Below are 20,052 nucleotides of genomic sequence, written 5' to 3'. Positions count from 1 at the left end.
CTTCAGATGGGAGGGTAGCTAGTAAGGAGGCTTATACTGTTAGGATTTTGTTACAGCCTGCAGGCCTGGACTCTCCTTCTAGTCACAGGGTGTAAAGCCTGTCCTTAACATCCCACCTGAAAAACATGTCTTGATTAACTTGAAAGCTTGTCAGCTTTTTGGAACATTCAGCTGAAGAGAGGCATTATGCAAATGTAATTTTTCCTTTAAAATGGTGGGGAAGCATACAGAAAATGGATGGTATACAGGCTTTGATTTGGATCTTAGTTTTGTATCCCAATCATAGATTTTGTTTTAAAATATAAATAGAAAAATCTCAGATGTGAGATTAATTTACAATTTTTCCAGGTCATTATGAGCACTGCCACCTTTCCACCTTATACTTTTGCACATTTAGGATGCTGCCAGAGAACACTTTTTTTGTACAATTGCCCTGTTTCGTTCATTGGACATTCTATAGGATCAGGATGACTGTTGTCTTACATTTGTAACCCTGTCCCCATGTCTTCCATCTTTTTTCCTTACAAGAACCCATTGAAGAGGGAAAGGCAGAATAGCTGCACAATATCTTTTTACTTGCGGCACTCAGAGCTCTCTCTGGAGCCTCTATTAGAATGAGAACACAGCTTTCATTCACCCAAAAGGGCTAAGCAAGAATGGAATTCTTGTCAGATATTTCAGTCTGCCACTGGCTGCAAATAAAATCACTGGCATACTCCACATTTATTGATGAGGTTCAAATGGACAACTTTACTATTTCAGAACTGTTCAAGGGATGCCTGTCCACTGAAAATCATGCTGATTTTGGTACATCCATTGTGCATTAAAATGCAGCTATAGTAAAACATGGTTTTTTAAACAATATTTGTTGCAGTATGGACCGACATTCACTGTGTATGTGCTGGGAAAACGATATACATTTGTTACTGAGGAAGAAGGATTTCAAGCATTTTGTTCATCTAAAGATACAGACTTTGAACAGGCAGTACAACAGTCTGTCCAGCATGCAGGTAGGTAAATTATTTTTACTTCAGTTGCAACATTTTTTCCTTATCACAGTAGACTAAGGGCTGAAACAGATGTGATGTACAGTACCTTAGTTTTCATGTTAAAACACACTTTGGGACTCACATTATGATTGGAGCAATGTTGTTGCCAGAGGAAGTGCTTAACACAGCGGTCTTGATTTCAATCTGCATCCTACCCTCAGAATTGCTATTAGTCTAGTATAGGCACTGCAGTGCTTCCTCTGTTTTTTTCCTGTTGGACTAAAACCAGCTTCATGGGGGTAATTTAGATGTGTGGGGAGAAGGATTAATTACCCCTCCCCCATCAATGTTGCTTCTAAAAAATCAGAGCTCTGCACAGCTATGTTAAAGATAAAACAAACATATTGGATAACCTCATCACATGCCTCCCAAGTCCTTTCTGTTTCAGTCCAAAAACTGTATGTTGTTGAACACTGGATAGTGAGAACTGTATTCATATCCCTGCTTAGGCATGAAGCTTGCCAGGAAAACTTGGGCTTGCTGACATCTTTCAGCTTAGCTTATTTTACAGCGGTAAGCCTGCAAGCATCACCCCTTTTAGGGAATACAAATTTTATTACTACTTAAAAAATCTCTGAAGTTCATTAACACTTCATTCATAGTTGGACTAAATGTTATATGCATCTAATCACAACTTTAAACATTGTTTCCTTTGTCAGAAAAATTTTCTATTTGGTATGTACAAATCATATAACAAAGCTAAAACAAAGTATAGTGTAAAAAAGAACCATTTTTTAAAAAGAAACAATTTTATTTTTACTGGAAAATAAGGCGATGGAATAGTTCAGTATTTACTATGTACCTTGAGGTTTGAAACTGTAGAGGTTTTAAGTAACAAAACTCTTTGTTAGCTAGCAGAGGCAGCTAGATGAATTTGTGGAATTTGGGCGTGTTCATTAACCAAGTGTATCAGAAAAGACCCCATTTTTCTTAATCAGATGAGGTCTGGCAGGGTGGGCAAGGAAGAGATAGATGGTCAAGAAGCAGAAGCTAAAGGGACATTAGATTCCTTAAGGGATCAAGCTGGAAAACTGTGAACACTGCTATTCAAAAATATGTGTTAAAATAGTGTCACTGTTATACTGCCCAGACTGACTTCTTCCATTGGTCCACACTAGTAGCATTTTCATTACTCAATGAGGGGTGTTTCTCTCTCTCTCTCTCTCTCTCTCTCTCTCTCTCTCTCTCTCTCTCTCTCTCTCTCTCTGGGTATGTGTAAATTTAGGGGGTGGAGAAGTGGCTTTGTTCACACTTCGCTGAAGTAGTACTGTTGCACAAATCAGTGCTACAGACATGAATAATGTAGCATGGAGAACCAACAAAAAACCACCCTTGAACCATGCAGGAAATATATAGCCTGTAGATTTCAATTTCTTTCTTCCTAAGCAAACTGGCCAAAGGCAGCAGAAATTAAAACAAGAAAGAGCACTACAAGAAAGAGATCGACCAGTATCATGTGTTTCTGCCCCTGCATATTTGTGTATATCTAGAAACAAGGTTGCTCATGAGGTTTGTAGAATCCAGGTATTTTCAGGGTGATTCTAGGGCTTATTCTAATTGATTGGTGTTCTTTTTAAAACTTGTCTTTTAAAGTTTCCGTTCCTGAAGAAATATTTTACAAGAACAGGAGCAGGCTTTATAGCATGATGAAGGGGATACTGTCTGTTTCAAATCTGCATCTGTTGTCTGACAGTCTCTGTCAGGAACTTTGGGAGAACATGGAGGCTCTAGGTCCTGAGGGAACAAAAGAGCTCAGAGACCTTGTAAGGTGGGTGATTTTACAAACCAGGGCCAATAGCACAGGCCTCTCTTCTTTTCATTCAATGTGACTAAAGATTTTGTATAAGCCATAAGTCATAGTCTCAAGGAGAATAAATGAGCATTTTCAAGTATGTGGCTGTTAAGAAGTCTGGCTAATATATGTGATGCTGTGGCTGCTCTCAAGCCCAGGGTCTTTCCAGAGTTACTCCCTTGTGCTTGCTATTGTTCTGGGTGGAACTGACCACTGAACAAATCAGTACAAATTCCATATGTATTTCATGGTATAGACCAGTGGTGGCGAACCTATGGCACGAGTGCCGCAGCAGGCATGCAGAGCCCTCTCTGTCGGCATGTGAGCCAAGTCACCCCAGCAGCCGAACATCGGATAACAGCACACATGGGGCCATGCACATGCTTGGAAAGGAGTAGCAGCGCCAGGCAATGACATCATGAGCTGCGACTCATTAGCTGCAACTCGTCTGAGCTTTTGCATGGTCGGTCAGTGCGCTGCCAAGAATATATATATATATATAGGGCTTTTTTTGTCATAGAACGCACCGGAACGGCATTCCGGCACCTTTTTTTCAATGGATTTTAGGAAGTGATTTTGGAGTAGCAGATCAGCAGCAAACATCATTAACATAGTGCCTGCAGGCTGCTATTGTGTCTGCTATCTGATAGTGGGAGATAGCTGCTTGGGAAGCTGTTCCCGCTGGCTGTTCGGCTTTGGATTGGTGTGTGTGCTTACTGCCAGCGGGGACATGAGTTCCGGCACCTTTTTTTTACAAAAAAAGCACTGTGTGTGTGTTGTGTGTGTATATTTGCTTGGACTGGCTGTGAGTTTTAATACATTCTTTTTTATTAACACAAGATTTTAGCTTTTGAGTTTTCTTATGAAAAATTGAAATTTAATATCTAAGATTCAGCAAAGAGATGTTCTAATTAAGAGACTGAGATTATTTTAATGCTGTGCTGTTCCCCTGGCATATTTGAATCTGTAGCATCATATTTAGTTGTTTGTGAAGAATTTATGAAATCCAGAGCAAGTATGTGTGTGCGTGCGTGTGTGTGTGTGCGTGTGTGTGTATTAGCTTGGACTGGCTTTGATTTTAGCAGAAGCCCCCACAAGGTAGGAAGTGCACTCAGATGCCTTTTCCAGAGCAGGCAAAAGCACGCCAAATGCAAACTTTTACCTTTCAACAAAAACCTGTTTGTATCATTGAAAGCTCTGTTACTGTGTTTTTCTTTTAAGACAAAAGATGTTAATGTATGAGTTGTTTTTTTCTAAACTAAAACCTCAGTATTCAGGTTTTACTGCAGTGTTGGCACTTTGCGATAAATAAGTGGGTTTTGGGTTGCAGTTTGGGCACTCGGTCTCTAAAAGGTTCACATCACTGGTATAGACCAATCTGACTCTGCACTGACTCTTGCACACAAAGTGCACAAAAATGCAAAGGACTCCAAGGAATTCTGTCTGAATAACCTAAAATCATGATACCTTGTGTTAGACTGACCTCTTCTGGCATGGAAAGGTGCAGTCTTTGGCAATCCTGCAAATTGTAAAGAATGAAGTGGGCAGAGTTTTATAGAAAAAATGCCACACCACGGTCTTACTAAAACATGCAGGTGCACCCACCCCACAACAGTAGCAACAGAACAGCTGCAACAGGGATGGAGAGCCTTTTGCTCGCTCAGCTCACCCATCCTGCCTACAGCCCTGACCCCATGGGAAAAGAATGCCTGCCCGCAGTGGGGACTCTCCTGTGGTCCACTTGCTCTCCTGACTGGGAGAGGAAGCAGAGTTCAGAGAAATTACTGCTGTTACCCCAGGTTATTAGTAGCAGAAAATCCTCTCTCTGCTAGAAAGAAGTTTCCTCTGTGCAAGGGACAGTGGCTTCCTTCCTGCCTGTGCATGGAGGAAAAAGCATTTACATTCATGCACAGATGGGCAAACAACTCCCACTCTCTGCAGAAATAAAATGTATTCTCTTCTAAGCAGCTTCTGGCCTGTGTCTGCATGGAGAAATATATAGTCTGGCACGAAATTTGCTGTTTCTTTCTGTATGGAGGAGACAGTATTTTTCTCCATGCAGGGGAAGGTAGGAATCATCTCCTCCCAGTCTGTTCACAAAGAAAAGTATTTTTTTTCTTTCATGCACAGTCTGGCAGAGAGTTGTCTGACTCTGCACAGAGGAAAATATGCAAAGAAACAGTGGAATGATGTCAGGAGTGGGCCTTTGCAGAGTTAGGACTCGGGAAGGGTTGAGAGCAACCTGGCTGCCAGGGACTGAACACTTACTTACCCACTCCTGCACTAGAAGGTCTCTTAGTCTGTTTGACTGCTTTTACTGGCTTACAGTCATTGTTACTTATTTTCTTTTTTATTTATCATATTTATATCACAAATCACTTGCTCACAGCTTCTCAGTGAACTCCATGGCTGAATGGGGAAGAGAACCCAGTCCCACACTCAACCACTGCACCACACTGGCTCTTCAGTTTATATAGTTTATACTTACCTTTTACTAGCTGTGTGGAACAACTGTCTATTATGGAAAGATTCTAAAACATTCTAAGCAGATTCCATTATAAATATTCTAAATAGATTATAAAATTATTTTCTTTCATGTACCACTATATTTTTTCTTCCCTCACAGGCATATCATGTTCCCTGCAGTAGTGAACATCTTGTTTGGAAAAGACACATTTCTGACAGTTAGGAATAATATCAAGGACTTTGAAGAGCACTTTCAAAACTTTGATGACAACTTTGAATATGCTACCCAACTTCCTGAATATTTTATGAAGTAAAGATTTGGGGTTTCTGTTTCACAGTATAATTTTATCTATGTTTTAGCTATGACTATCCTTAGATGACTGTTCATTATGACTACAGTATTTTGGATTTGATCCATAGGCCACTTAAGGGTTCACAAAGGCTGCCCCCATGGACTCCCCTGTCCAGGGAGAGCAGGTTGGTTACCACCTTTTGCCTGTACCACTGTAGCTATTGAGTGCAATGGCAGAGAGGGCACGGTTCAGCTGCTGTGCTGAGCTCATCAAGCCTTGCTTTATGCTGACTGGCCATCCTGGTCAGAACAACCCAAATCAGGTTCCTTTAAGCAATGCACTGGGCAGCTTTCCTCCCTCTGCTCCCTTGTGTTCCTAGCATTAGGGACAGTTTATTGAAGTGGCCACGATTCCCTTTCAGACCAAGCAGCCTGTTGCTCAGCCATCCTTGTGGACAAGCTGATGGCTCACGCTGAGGACCACATTGTCCAAAGAGAGTGCTGATACCTGCCACTGTGGTTTGAACTTCTGCAAATTAGCATCCCTCAAATGTACACTTCTGTGCAGGCTTCCTTTTGAATTGCACATAAGACATTTATCACATGCATTTCAATATGTTTCCTTCTCCCAATGTAGAAAATGGTCTATATCTAAAAAGTGGCTTCTTAAACATTTTGCACAAGTTGTATTGCGTGCAGAGAAAACTAATTTGTCACCTGGCTCTTCTAAGGTAAATTTTGTATATGTCTTCTCAAGTTTGTATTAATTATTATTTAGAAAACATCTAACATTTTACTATGTACAGGACAATTAACCAAAAGTACCTGCCAATGGCTTCTGTAAATCAGCTTGTTATAGAAACAGCTGAGGTCCAGAAGTGAAACATTACTTGTTTCTGAGTGTGTCCCACAGCACACACTGTGAGATCCTAGTTGTCTTTCGGTTTGTGTTCTTTCTTTTTTATAACAGACACTATTCCAGAATGTGTTGGAGACCTTGCATGGGAAACAGTTCAGTGCTAATTATGGTCTCTTGCTCCTCTGGGCATCTCAGGCTAATGCAATTCCTGTAAGTATAAATCTAGAAGATCCTTTGATCTAGAGGTAAACTCAATCAAGGAACCATGAACATAAGCACCTGCAGACCTACCTGCCACAGCTTTGGCCTTGAGTTCAGAGTCAGTGGAAGATGAGCTGGCTCAGTCTGGAACTTCTGTACCAACAGCTGAGGAACAAGACTAAGTTCCTAATATGGATCTGAAGGCTAGTGGTCAAGAACCTTTGTAATCAAAGCTATGTATTTATCATTGATTTACTGATTTGATTTATATACCATTGCATTAGGCCAAAAGGCTCTCTGGGTGAGAAACTAGTACCTTCCTGGGCTGCTTCCTCTGAGCATAATTCACAGTCCAAGTCCCTGTGGTTCCACTGTGCCTTTCCAACTGCACAGGGAGTATATCAGGCAGGAGGCCACAGAAAAGAGAGGAGCTCACTTTCAAGAGAAATTCTGCTCTTTAAGGCAGAAGGTAGAGTTTAAGAGAGTTGTGCTAGATGAAGGACTCTTGAAATCAAAATTGGCCTGCAGACTTTGTCAGAACAAATTGCTTCCTTGGAGTTTTCCATGATGCTCCCACTGCTTTGTCTGCAGGTATCTGTTGTGGATGAGTTAGACCACTAACTGGGCTGCAGATTGAAGCATTTAGTTGTAGTCAGTCATCAAAACCTTAGAGAACATACCATAAAAGTTGGAGGCCTGTTAGGACTAACAGGTACGTTTTAGGTCAGAGAATTGGCAATCTGTTGCAAATAACAAAAAACAAAAATAAAAACCTGGGTTGAAACCTACTGAGGTTTTGAAATACTTGAACAGAGAGATGCACTGGAAAAAGATCTGTCCCCCATTAAAAGGGCAGTAATTTTCTTCTAACTCATGATTCTGATGATGTCAGCATATCTGCTGTTACCTGGCTTAGTAGCAAAGGAAGGATATCTCAAGCATATGGAATTTCCCAGGAGCTATCATTGCTGTCTGTTGATGTTGTCAAGGAAACATTATTGGGAGCAGAGGATAGAGGAAGGAATTGATGTCCCTGAGGTTTCTTTCTATGAGAAAATGCTTGCAAGGGAAATTTAGTAGTTGCTTCTTGAGATAGGCCAAGAAGAAGGTCTGCTTCCTTCTCAGGATGACTGCTTTGATACATGGACACATAGAAAAAGAGCGAGTCAGAAGGAGGCCTCCTAGACCATCTAGTCTGACTCCCAGCTCCAGCCGGCTCCATATGTCCCCATCCACCACACCTGAACATTTAAGAATGCTATGCGTTGTGCCATAGGAACTTTTAGTGGCCATGTAAACAGCACCTCTGCTTCAAGTCTTCCCACATCATCTAGAAAAGCAAAGGATGATTACTAGGCAAGGGATGGAACTTCCTCTTCCTCCCTCTTAGGAATCCAGTCAGAAATGAACTCTAGGACTATAATACAGGCCAGGTTTAAATATGTAGACCACCATCCAACCAAAGTAACATAGTTTAAGTCCTAGTAATTTAAGAAGAAATTTGGTCTTTCATTTAAATCAGTTGAGCCTCCAAGCTTTTAACTTGGGCTGGGTCATCCTAGTACTGTTAATTGCTAGAAAGAAAGCAAGAGCCCTGCTGAGTCACATTAAAGGCTTATCTGATCAGCATTCTTCCTCCCCCTGGCCAGCCAGATGCCTTTGGGAAGTCCACCATGAGCAGGCCATGCAGGCAACAGTCATCCCCATGTGGTTCCTCAGCCACCAGCATTCTGAGGTGCGCTGCCTCTGATCCTGGAGCTGGTGTACAGCCATCCTGGCTTGTAGATTCCTCCATGAATCTTTCCAATCCCATTTTAAGACATCTAAGCTAAGAGCCATCATCACATCCTGTGACAGTAAATTCTCTAGGTTAACAGAGAGGGGTCTTTTGTCATTCTATGATAATTCCTTCTGGTCTTTCTTCAGATTTCATTCTGGACTCTTGCATTTATTCTGTCTCAGCCTTCTATTTTCAAAAATGTCATGAAGGAACTAGAATCTGTTTATGGAAAATCAGGTAAGTATAGCCAGAGAGATATTTGTGGCATTTTGTAAACAGGTTAAAGCAGTTAGTATAAATGCAAACCCTAAACTCTTTTGCCCATTAATTTCAGAGATCCTGAACCTCTTTGGTCCTGTCTGACATTTGACACTATGGGAAAGTGTTGAGGTTGCTCTCACAATTTGGATGCTGTGTGTGTGGCGGAGTGCCTTTTCACAAAATATAGGGGGCATAGCTAGTCACAAAGCACACAATTCACAAGTAACTTACCCAATTACATGGCAGAGATGGGTTCGGAGTCCTCAAAACACAAAATTCTTGCTTGAAGTGACATTTATGGAAATTAACAATCACACACACACACATCACAGCAAACACGCAAAAAACTAAAAACACTCAAAAACAATTCCCCAACCCTCATCCTACACAGAAAAGTTAAAGGACCAAGATATGGTAAAATTTGTGAAAGTGCAAACATGGAATACTATTGTATACAACTGTTGCAGGTAAAGAAAAAATCAGAGTCTCTCAGGATGACCTTAAAAGGCTCCAGTTTACCAAGTGGTGCATTTTGGAAACTATACGGTTAAGGGCACCAGGGGCCATTCTCAAGAAAGTAATGAATCCAATAAAAGTTGGGGTAAGATTTTTGTTTTCTGTTTTTTAAAAGACCTATAGCAATGCATTGTAATTCCCCAGTTAATAATCTTCCAAATTAATACATCACTGAATATATGAACCACTTATGCAAGCGTAGATGGTGCTTTCTTTCAAGTCATCCATTTTTCTTGAACAAACGAATCCTGAGCACTGTGATTTCCTTACTGAAGAGGATGAGTTCTGCTAAAGATTATTTACAGTTGGTGGTGTATAGTAGGTCCCAAACAATGTTACTGTTTTGAGATTCATTTCTCCATTGAAGGTATATTGGAGAACACTAAACTCCCTCATTCAGGGCCTGAGCAACACTCAAGACTTTCATATATGCACTGTTCCTAAATGCACCACTTTAGCCCTGATCAGTAATTTTTCATGAACGGAGTATTAAATTTATGTGAGGGACACAGGGCTGGGTGTGTGCCCTCCACATGCCTGTAGGCAACAAATCCATAGTTCTTGAGACTTTCGCATGGATTGGAGAAGTCAACTTCTATGCATGTTTTTGTGTAAGTGAGTAGAATGTCCCACGTGAGCAGGAGCCCTAACAAAGTGTGGAGAGTTCTACTCATGTTCATGGGAATGCAAATTGAGCCTCTTCAGATCTTGGCCCTCCCATCTGGCAAAGTAGGTGTAAGTATAGCAGGACAGGGGATGCTGGAGGTGGGCAAAAGAGACTGACATAGGCTGCCCTGTGCTCTTTACACCTCTTTAGAAATACGCCCTGCTTAGGTGTATTGTCTGAAGAGGATTTTGAGTGATGACTTGTCATGCGTGGCTTGGAGTGCCCTACTTGGCCAGACCATACCGACTCCATCTTAGCCAGGTCCAAGAAACAGAAAGCTCCCTCTTGCAAGCAGTTACAAGACTCTGCTTAAGCAAAAGTCCAGCTCACCTGGTGCTGGCAAGACAGGTGACCTGGCTGAGATCATTTGTAGGCCAAACATTGCCTCTTAGCCAACCCGGGAATCTGTCCCAGTGTCTAAACAATAAAGTTCTTCCAGCACTCATCTCAGAGCTGAGCCATTACTGGAAACTCAACAAACAAAACCAAGAGATTATTCTGGAATCTCCACCCAGGTAAGTTGACAGGGGCCATGTGACATACACTCCACTGGAGCTGAGTGCCTTTCTTTTCCAGCACAAGTGCCAGGAGCTAGTCTCCCAGGAATTCACACTACACCATTTCAACACCCAGTCCACACAGTGGGCTGAGTACAACCTGTAATCTAGCTGTGCTCCCCTAAGGGCACAGGTGGGCAGGAAAGAAGCCCAACAAATAGGAACCTGGTAGATCCTTGCCCAGTCATTCCCAAGGGATTCAGTGCCAAGCAACTGAGGAGACTGGCTCTGCTTTACTCTCCCTGGGGGCAGCCAGTACCAGTGGTGCTGCTGCACCAGACTGCGTGACTTCAAATAGGGTTAACTGCATGTACCAGGTCACCATACGTATATAGACAAGATTGCCTGAAATGTAACAAATCAAATGGGTTCACGATGACTGCCTCTGCTGAAATAGGTATCAAAATTGTCTGGTTTATATTTCTAAGAACATGTTTTCCTGCTTTTAGAATATTGTTATCCCTGCTGGTGACCTGCTGATGTTGTCTCCATACTGGATTCATAGAAACCCAAAATATTTTCCTGAACCCCATATTTTTAAACCAGTAAGTTATTTTCATTAGGACCAACTGTGTTTTTTCTTGTTGGCTGTTGTGTAGTATAACCCGTGAACCCTTTCCTCATAGGTATCCTTGTGCTTGGAAAGCCACATCAGAACTTTATGCTGGTTTGCACAGAGGAAAGCACTTTTGGTTCTTGCCTATTTGCTGTATGCATGGAGCATGGTTGCTGAGAGAACGGAGAAAGATGGGGTGGTGCCATCCACACATCCATTATCATATGCCTTCCTTTCATTCATGATTACTGTATGAGTATGGTTAGGCAGAACTTCATGATTGCTGCTGTTGGGACAAAAGACTTCCATAGATGGTGGGGGAATATATGTCGTTTGTGGTTATTCTCCGCTATTGATGGGTTATGCTGTTGATTGAACAGTGAAATCATCACTGCAAATTGCTGGCATGCCATTGGCACCATGTCACTGTGGAATCTTGCCATCCATCTTGTTTTTCATGCCATTATTTAGAGAAAAGCCCAAACCATTCAGAGTGTGTGGGAGAACCAAAATGATTTTAAAGGGTCAGGAAGAAGTTTTTTCCCTCCCTTGACCAAGAGGACAGAACTGTTTTTAGCAAGGAGGTCTCTGTGTCATTAGGTAAGACCACAATGCAGAGGTCCCAGTTGGTTCCACATTCCTTCAAGGAACCACCAACAACTTGGCTGCCTTTTGATCCACTGCATAAATTCAGGTAAAGAAGGCCACCCAGGTGTAACTGTGCACATGCTGATATTACTCTGGAATCAAACATTATTAACTCATAATCAAGAGTATATCAGGGGAAATGCATATAAACTATTTTTGATACACATTTCTTGGAATGTGTGCAGTTTTCTTTAATACAAACATTTTCTTCTGCACATTGATCAGAAAACTGCATTACAAGCTTCAGAAAACAGAGATCTCTAGTACAGTGTGATCAAAATGTTCTAGCTAGTGATCCAGCCAATCAGATAAGATTGCCCTGATTTACTTACTCATAGCAATTACGCCCCTGATGACTGGAAGCTTCCACATCTTCCTGGCCTGAATGTTTTGCCAGACAGGCAATCCCACCTTCCTTGTGTGTTCTGGGAAGGGGAAGAATGGAGACCAGAGAGGCCTCTGGATGGCTCACATCCTGGCCTCTGCTTTCCTCCTCCTGCTGCCCAGCACACTGCCCTTTATCCCTTCTCTGAGGCTGAGTTTCCAACATCAAAGGCTGAATGCAAAAAGCTGGGGGTGGGGGAGATCTGACTCCCCTGCCTTAAACCTTGGAGGAGGGAAATCTGGAATATCCAGAGGTCCTTCAGGTGATGTTCAGGGGCTGCTGCCATATGACTGCTGCCATAGAAATATATCAGAAATTGTGTGTAATCTAGGGCTGACCTAAAATTAAAAAATGCTGCAATTAACAGTGCTACAGAGCACTACAGTGGTTCAATTTAATATATTCAAGTTAAATTTAATCTTTTTTGGTACTCTAGCAGCTATAGAGTGATAAAAGGGCCTACTTTAGCTTGTAAACAAGTTAAATTTGGATCTTTAGCTACTCTATAGTCATTGAAATGCCTTTAGAATGAATTGGAGTAGAAACTACTTTGAGGTAGAGGGGTCTACAGTGGGGCAGGGACACACGTTGCCTGTGAGCTGCCTATTGTTTAACCCTGCTTCAGAGCATCACTTCCTGTTGGAGTCTTGAGTGGGAGTCAGAGGAAACTGAAAATCCCTTGCACTCTGCCAGAAATGACAGGTTAGGGAAGGTTGGTTGACAGCAGCCCATCCCCACTGCTTATTCTTCAGTGTTCATAAGGTAAATGTATCTGATACAGGGGGAAGGGGCAAGAAGAGCTTGTTGCAAGTTTCTTGAGACTTGATTTTTAGACATTCTTTGGCATTACCTGGAAATTTCTGGCTTTTTTCCAAGAAGTCTCTAAGCAAGCTTGGAATAATCAAATATGAAGAAAGCCAGGGAAATGTTTCCAATCACTAGCTCATGTAGGGCTGTGATTCACTCGGTGTGCCAGTGTTCTTGGGATCCTGCAGAAGCCCGTGAGCTGTTATGCAAACCATCTGCATACATTGCCTAACTACCACACTCTTCAAGCCTCTCTACAATTTATCATCCAAATCTTTACCCACCAAGATAGAGTCTTACTCAGGAATTATTTGTAACAGATCACATTTCACTTCAAGTTCATTGACAGGGCAAACTTGATTTTGGAAAAGAACATTTTCTTCCCATAGGATCGTTGGAAAGAAGCAGCTTTAGAGAAAAATACGTTCTTGGATGGCTTTGTGGCATTTGGAGGAGGGGCACATCAGTGTCCAGGAAGGTCAGTGGAATGGCTACAGTTTATACCCTTCAGGGAGCAACTCTGGTCCTTCTATTAGACCATGGGTCATCAAACTACAGCCCGCCTTGCTCCTTTATCCGGCCCACCTCAGAGCTTTTGGACTCGCTCGGAGAGAACTATCTCCAAGCGAGTCCAAAAACTCTGAGCTGGTGCAGGCATAACTGTGGGGAGATGGCCGCGATCGCGGGTGTGCTCATGCAGGGAAGACGGGCGCGATCGTGGTTGTGCTGGGGGCAGGGGAGTTGGCCTGATCGTGCTGGGAGGGAGATGGCTGCGATTGCACCCGTCTTTCCTGCAGGAGTGTGCCCACGATCTCGCCTGCCTTCCCTGCAAGATCATGCTCAGGGCAGGGAGGGATGGCTGCAATCGTGGTCGCGCTCATTCAGAGAAGACAGGCGCGATTGCGATCGTGCTGGGGTGCGGGGGGGAGATGGCCGTGGTCACACCTGCCTCCCCTGCACAAGTGTGCCTGCAATCGTGCCCATCTTCCCTGCATGAGCACAATCATGTCCATCTTCTCCCCCAGCGCAACCGCACCCATTTCCCCCCCTGCACAATCGCAGACATTGTAGCTGTGTCTCTTGAATATGGACATACTCTTCCCCACCTCATCTTGGGCTTCTGCTGCAGCCCAAGTGAATGGAGCAAACATTTTAAAATTATTTTTAAATTTTTAATTTTAATTAATTTTAATTAATTTTTAAATTTATTTTAATTTTAAGTAATTTTTAATGTGCAGTGTGCATAGGAATTCATATTTTTTTCAAAGTATAGTCCGGCCCCCCAACAGTCTGAGGGAAAGTGAACTGGCCCCGTTTAAAAAGTTTGAGGACCCCTGTATTAGACTAACATCTCTCTAACATCCTCTCTACTTTTCAAAACCCTCAGGAAGGCTGCATTGTGTTCTGCATTGTTTCTCGAAAAGCTTTGTAAGATTGTTACTGCCCCAAGCTGGTTTGGTTGATCTGCACATGGCCAAATGGAGGCTATTGCAAAGGAACGATAAGGACAGTGGTGCTAGATTCATCCTGACACATTCATTTTCTGCCTTGGAATGGAGCGCATCCTTGAAGGGTTGCTCTTCCACTCACTCCAAGGTGTGGTGGGAAAGAAAGCCCCCATTCCAAGTTTCAGGACTAAAACAGCATTAGAAAGAAAGTGATAACTCTAAAGGTTACCAGTTCATGCAAGAGCTATCAATCTTGAGGGCAGAAAAGAACAGTAAATCTAATAGCTATGAAAACTTGCAGGGAGCATCCAAGGGAAAGACACCAATGCCAAATTGGAAAACACCTGCTTCCCCACCCCAATAATGAGACATCTTTAACCAAGACAGCTAGGATGCCTTCCACCAATTGTAGGAAATGCACTTGCACAGTAAGTCCAACATTACATTTTATGACAGTGAAGGAGGATGCTAGAAAGCAGTGCCCATCCCAGGGCAGAGGTCTTGCTGCCTCCGCCTCCTAAAATGAGGCATTTGTCTTCTGAAGGCAAAATAGGTGAAAACTGAGCAGCTTTTGCTCTCCCATTTCTATTCAACAATGTTCTTCAGATTCCTGACAGAGCACGTACAGCTCTGCTAGCTGTGCAGCCAAAGGTCCATGCAGGGAAGCAGGGATTGTTCTAGTGCCCCCAGCTCAAGGGTGTTTAACAGAGCTACAGCCATCCAGCACCTTGCTGATGGGTCCAAAGAAGACACTGGAGAGGCAGTGCTGAAAGGGAGTGACACAACCTGTCTGAGTCTGAGCTGAAGAAACAGAAGCCCGTCTGGCAGCCCTGCCCTGAGCTCGAACAGGCATATTCATTCTGGAGGTGGCCAAAGCACCCATCTCTTTGTCCAGCAACAAGCCAGGGAAATGCAGGTGTGCAATAACCCAGGCAAAGATCCCTGGAAACCTTTTCTGCCCAGAAAAAGTAGGGAGAAAGGACAAATCCCTTCACATTAATAAAAATGCCTGTATCCTTTTAACATACATGCTTAAAATCCTGGATATGTCGAGTGTGTGCCATACTTCCCCTTGAATTGCTTATGGGTAGGAAATAAAATTACGGCTACCCAAGCAATAAAAACAGACACCCCCTTCAAATACTGAGGGATGGTGATGTCACAGGATCAGAGACTCCTCTGCCCATCTTCTGCCATTCGCTGCCACTCACTCCTCCCACCCTGCTCATTCACCCCTTTGGGTCAGTAAACCACCTGCTGTGGCTTCTAGGTTATTGCTGCCCCTGAAGATCCACTTTGGCCAGCAAAGTGGCTGGCATGATTCTTCAGAAACTGGATCAGGCCCAAATTTCCAGGGATAGCCCCCTGCCTAGAGCAGAACCCCTGCCCTGGTTCTAGGAAAAGACACCTCCAGTCAGGCATCCAGGTATTCACTGAAGAGCAATGAAGGCTGCTTTTCAGCCACGGTGGCTCTTCCGGGAGCTTGCCAACCTGTTGCTTCCTCTGAGGGGTTCTGCAGAATGGGCAGTGGTGGCAGCAATTTGGAAATGCATTTATTTATTTAGGAAATTTGTAGGCCGTCCATTACTGTCATCTCTGGACGGCTTACAATATATTATAAATCCTAAACAAAATAATTGAAACTCAACATTAAGAAAACTAAGATCATGGCATCCGGTCCTATCACTTCCTGGCAAATAGATGGGGAAGAAATGGAGGTAGTGACAGATTTTATTTACCTGGGCTCCAAGATCACCGCAGACGGGGACTGCAGCCAAGAAATTAAAAGAAGTTTGCTCCTTAGGAGGAAAGCTATGGCAAAGCAAGTCCAAAACCTCTCATGCGGGCCAGATAAATGGGCATGGCGGGCTGTAGTTTGAGGATCCATGTAATAAATAAATGCAAAGGGTTTTGTGCAAATAAGTTAGTTGCACTTGAGCATTGAAATCAGTGTCAACAGTTAGCTACAATTTAGTGCTACTGATTTCAGTGGAAAGCAAATGAAACTATATTTGTATCCAGCCTGATATCTATCATCTATGTCATTTCATACTGAAGATGTGACTTCTACTTTTTTATATTGCTTTAGATGGTTTGCTCTCATGGAGATCCAGATTCTAGTCATTTTGTTCCTTCGGAAATATGAATGTAGTCTTTTGGATCCACTACCCAAAGAGGTAATGTTTACATAACTTGCCCTTTATCTCATATGTTGATATTTTGGAACATTTCTGAAATAAGGTGCACATTTTGGATCTTTTCTTACCTAGTACTTTGTTGTTGTGGAATGTATCTATCAAAAATGCACTTGAAAACCTGTCAGCTCATTTGTACAGATCTTGCATTTCAGTTTGCTGTTTGTTATCTTTTCTACAAAATTCTGAGAACATAGAACATAGAAACACAGCAAGTCAGAAGGGGTCTCCCAGGCCATCTAGTCTGACCCCTGGTTACAGCTGGCTGTGTTCATGAAATACCTACCATGTGCATGTCCAGCCTATCCTCGAACACCCTCACCGAAGGGGCTTCAACCACCTCCTGTGGAAGCCCATTCCATACCTACAGGTCCTGACTGTCAGGAAGTACTTCAGATCGAACCTGGGTTCCCTGAGCTTTGCTCCATTGGAATGTGCCTTGCCCTCCTCTGCAGGGGAAAACAGGTCTTGATCCACCAACGCATGACACCCCCTCACCTACCTATAAGTTGCCAACAGATCCCCTTGGAGTCTCCTCTTCAAGCTGAAAAGATCCAGTTCCTTCAGTCTCACCTCATACAGCTTCCCCCACAATCCGGCCACCATCCTTGTGGCCCTACGCTGCCCCAATTCTAACCTGGCAGTATCTTTCCTGTAATCTGGAGCCCAGAACTGAACACAGTATTCCAGTTGCAGGTGCACCAGAGTCGTATAGAGTGGCAGTAATACCTATCTCAGTCTAGAAGCCATGCTGTTGGCTATGTATCCAAGGGTGACGTTTGCCTTCTTAACTGCTGCAGCACACTGCTGGCTCATATTCACCCTGCTGTCAACCAGTACCCTGAGATCCCTTTCACAAGTGCTGCTCTCCAGCCACTTGTCCCCCATCCTGTACCTGTGACACCCTTTCCGTGCCCCAAGTGCAAGACCTTGCACTTACCTGCATTGAATGCCATCCCATTGTCCCCCACTCGGGACTTTGTGCTTTAGATCGGTGGTTTTCAACCTTTTCACAGCTGGGGACCAGCGAAAACAGGAAAACCACCTTGGGGACCGCTGAGGCAGAAACAAAAAGCACCAGACACATAGTACAGCATTATGTGTATTAGTTTCCAAACACAATACCAAAACAATGAAAATTCTCCAAAACAAACAGACACCAAGCAACAAAAAATGCCACCAAAGAACAAAATACCAAAATCGGGGTAGCATGGCTCCCACCAGGCTGTCTCTCCCCTCCTTGGTCCCCATTGGCACCAGCGCACACCCACAAACAAAATGCCAACCAAGGAAGAGGTGCTGGAGCAGCGCCAGCCCCCCGCCGGTCTGCAGCTAACACAATGCAGCCCTCCCATGGACCTAGCAGGAAACCTCCTCCATGCTGGGGCCAGTCCACAGTGGTTTTCAACCACTGCTTTAGATTGCATGACAGAAGCAACTGAACACTGAAGTGTAAAATACGTTTTGATTTCACCTATAGTTCTGTTTTCAGCATCAAAACAGGCCTGAAACATATTCATGATAATAATCAAAGGTGCGTGTTTATAATGTCTTGTTGCCTTTCTTTCCTTGGGCAGAGCTATCTTCACTTGGTAGGGACACAGCAGCCTGTGGGACCATGCAGAATTCAATACAAATTGAGAGCATGAAGAAGATCAATGGTGCCCAACCCAGTTTCCTACCAGCGCCTGCCAGACTGAGCGTATGTGGATCTGCTCCACTCCTGCACTTCTTGTGTTATCAGACACTTAATAACTTCAACATCCAGAAATGCATCACAGAATTGGGACATATCCAGAAAAGTGCCAACTTTTTGCATCCTGAAGGCCCAACTAATTATCTGATTAACAGAAAAAGCCAGTTCATAAGGCTGCTGCTTCAAAACAACAAAGAACAAAGTGGATGTGCTGAAGCTGCATAACATCAAAGGGCCTTGTGGTTCTGAAAGACAACATAGCAGCATATTGTAGCATAAACTTGTGAGGGGGATTCTCAGTGAAGTGAGAAGGAATTTGAAATAGAGAAAGTACAGATAATATTTACAGCCGCTGTTCACAAAACACCTGTTGGGTGGTGACACAGACTTAAAATTGCACCGAGTCCCTGGGTTATGGGCAAGTTCTGTTCCTGATACTGTCTTCAAGTTGAATCTGTATGTAAGACAGATCACATTTATAAAAAGCACATAGAACACTTAAAAATACTTTCATACAAACTAAAACATCTTAATCACGATGCAGCACTGTAAAAATAGTAACACAGTAGTAATATAGTAACTGCAGGTAGTGAAGAGAGAAAGAAGTGAATTTTTGATTGACTAAAGCCTAATACTTTCCCAATCACTGATGGCATCTCACCTTTCTCTTATCACATTATTACATCCACTTTAGTTGTGATTTTCTTTTCTGCTATGCATCACTTGCACTTTATACAATACATACAATAAACATTGTATACAATATACATTTTATACAATACATAAACATTGTATTTATGTTTAGGAGGGATGTTTATGAGCCAAATGCAGTACAGAGTTACAGATGGCAACACATCACATGATCCAAAATATGGAGGCATGAATGCACTCCTTTTTCATGATTTCACTAGTACGAAAAACTTGTAGCTCTGCCTCCACGAAATTAGTTCCAATTTAGCTGCATGCCACTTTTTCCCTCCTGCTTGCCTTTCCCTCCTTCCTTCCCTTCCTATTCTTCCTCTGCTTCCTGTTCGGCACCCAAGGGTTCCCACTTGCTGTTTGAGGACAAGGCGGAACTTTGGGGTTTGCTCATTCATAAGTAGGGGTGGTTCTTAACTCTGATGTTTGCCAAGCATTTCAGGGAGAAAATCACTCAGATTCATCTCGAGCTGGACTCCACTAGTGACTCAGAGGCTTCTGGGGAGAGACCAATGTCGCCGTCTGGTCCAAAATTGATGGAATTTCAGTTACTGCGGCCTGATGATGTGGACAAGGTGCTTGGACGAGTATGTCCCACCACTTGCCTATTGGACCCTTGCCCATCTTGGCTAATTAACAATGCCAAGCACTGGATAGGGACCTAGATCTTGGAAGTGGTTAACACCTCTCTGAGGGAGGGCTGGGTACTTGCCCCTTTAAAGGAGGCGGTAGTCCAACCGGTCCTGAAGAAGGTGTCACTGGATCCAGAGATGGCCACTAATTATAGACCAGTGGCCAACATCCCGTTTCTGGGCAAGGTGTTGGAGCGGGTGGTGGCGGGACAACTCCAAGCACTCTTGGATGAAACTGATTATCTGTACCCATTTCAGTCCGGCTTCAAACCCAGGTACGGTACTGAATCTGCCTTGGTCACCCTGTACGATGACCTGTGCAGGGAGAAGGACAGGGGGAGTGTGTCCCTGTTGGTTCTGGACCTCTCAGCGGCTTTTGATACCATTGACCATGCTATCCTTCTGGATAGGCTAGCGGGATTGGGGGTCGGAGGCACTGCTTTGCAGTGGTTCTGCTCCTATCTCAGTGGCCGATTCCAGAAGGTGGTGCTGGGGGACTATGGCTCTGCGCCATGGCAGCTATGCCATGGAGTACCGCAGGGATCC

At 43.4% G+C, this 20,052-nt stretch overlaps 1 protein-coding gene across 1 annotated transcript in view; it reads left to right on the top strand.

The window, feature by feature from the left end:
• Window positions 1-19,346, top strand: part of LOC123030899 (24-hydroxycholesterol 7-alpha-hydroxylase) — a 32,071-nt gene extending 12,725 nt beyond the window's left edge. Inside the window, exons 2-12 of the mRNA XM_044445217.1 lie at window positions 875-1,010; window positions 2,643-2,817; window positions 5,468-5,617; window positions 6,237-6,330; window positions 6,570-6,668; window positions 8,586-8,676; window positions 9,168-9,301; window positions 10,890-10,985; window positions 13,226-13,314; window positions 16,374-16,461; window positions 18,057-19,346. Coding sequence (XP_044301152.1) covers window positions 875-1,010; window positions 2,643-2,817; window positions 5,468-5,617; window positions 6,237-6,330; window positions 6,570-6,668; window positions 8,586-8,676; window positions 9,168-9,301; window positions 10,890-10,985; window positions 13,226-13,314; window positions 16,374-16,461; window positions 18,057-18,128 — 1,224 coding nt within the window. The 3' untranslated portion in view covers window positions 18,129-19,346. The remainder of the gene's footprint in view (window positions 1-874; window positions 1,011-2,642; window positions 2,818-5,467; window positions 5,618-6,236; window positions 6,331-6,569; window positions 6,669-8,585; window positions 8,677-9,167; window positions 9,302-10,889; window positions 10,986-13,225; window positions 13,315-16,373; window positions 16,462-18,056) is intronic.
• Window positions 19,347-20,052: the final 706 nt, after the last annotated feature.

Source organism: Varanus komodoensis, unplaced genomic scaffold (assembly GCF_004798865.1).
Source record: "Varanus komodoensis strain SLA01 unplaced genomic scaffold, ASM479886v1 scaffold47, whole genome shotgun sequence".
NCBI classification, from domain to species: Eukaryota; Metazoa; Chordata; class Lepidosauria; order Squamata; family Varanidae; genus Varanus; species Varanus komodoensis.
The sequence above is the reverse complement of the archived record's forward strand: the minus strand, read 5'-3'. Positions and strand labels throughout refer to the sequence as shown.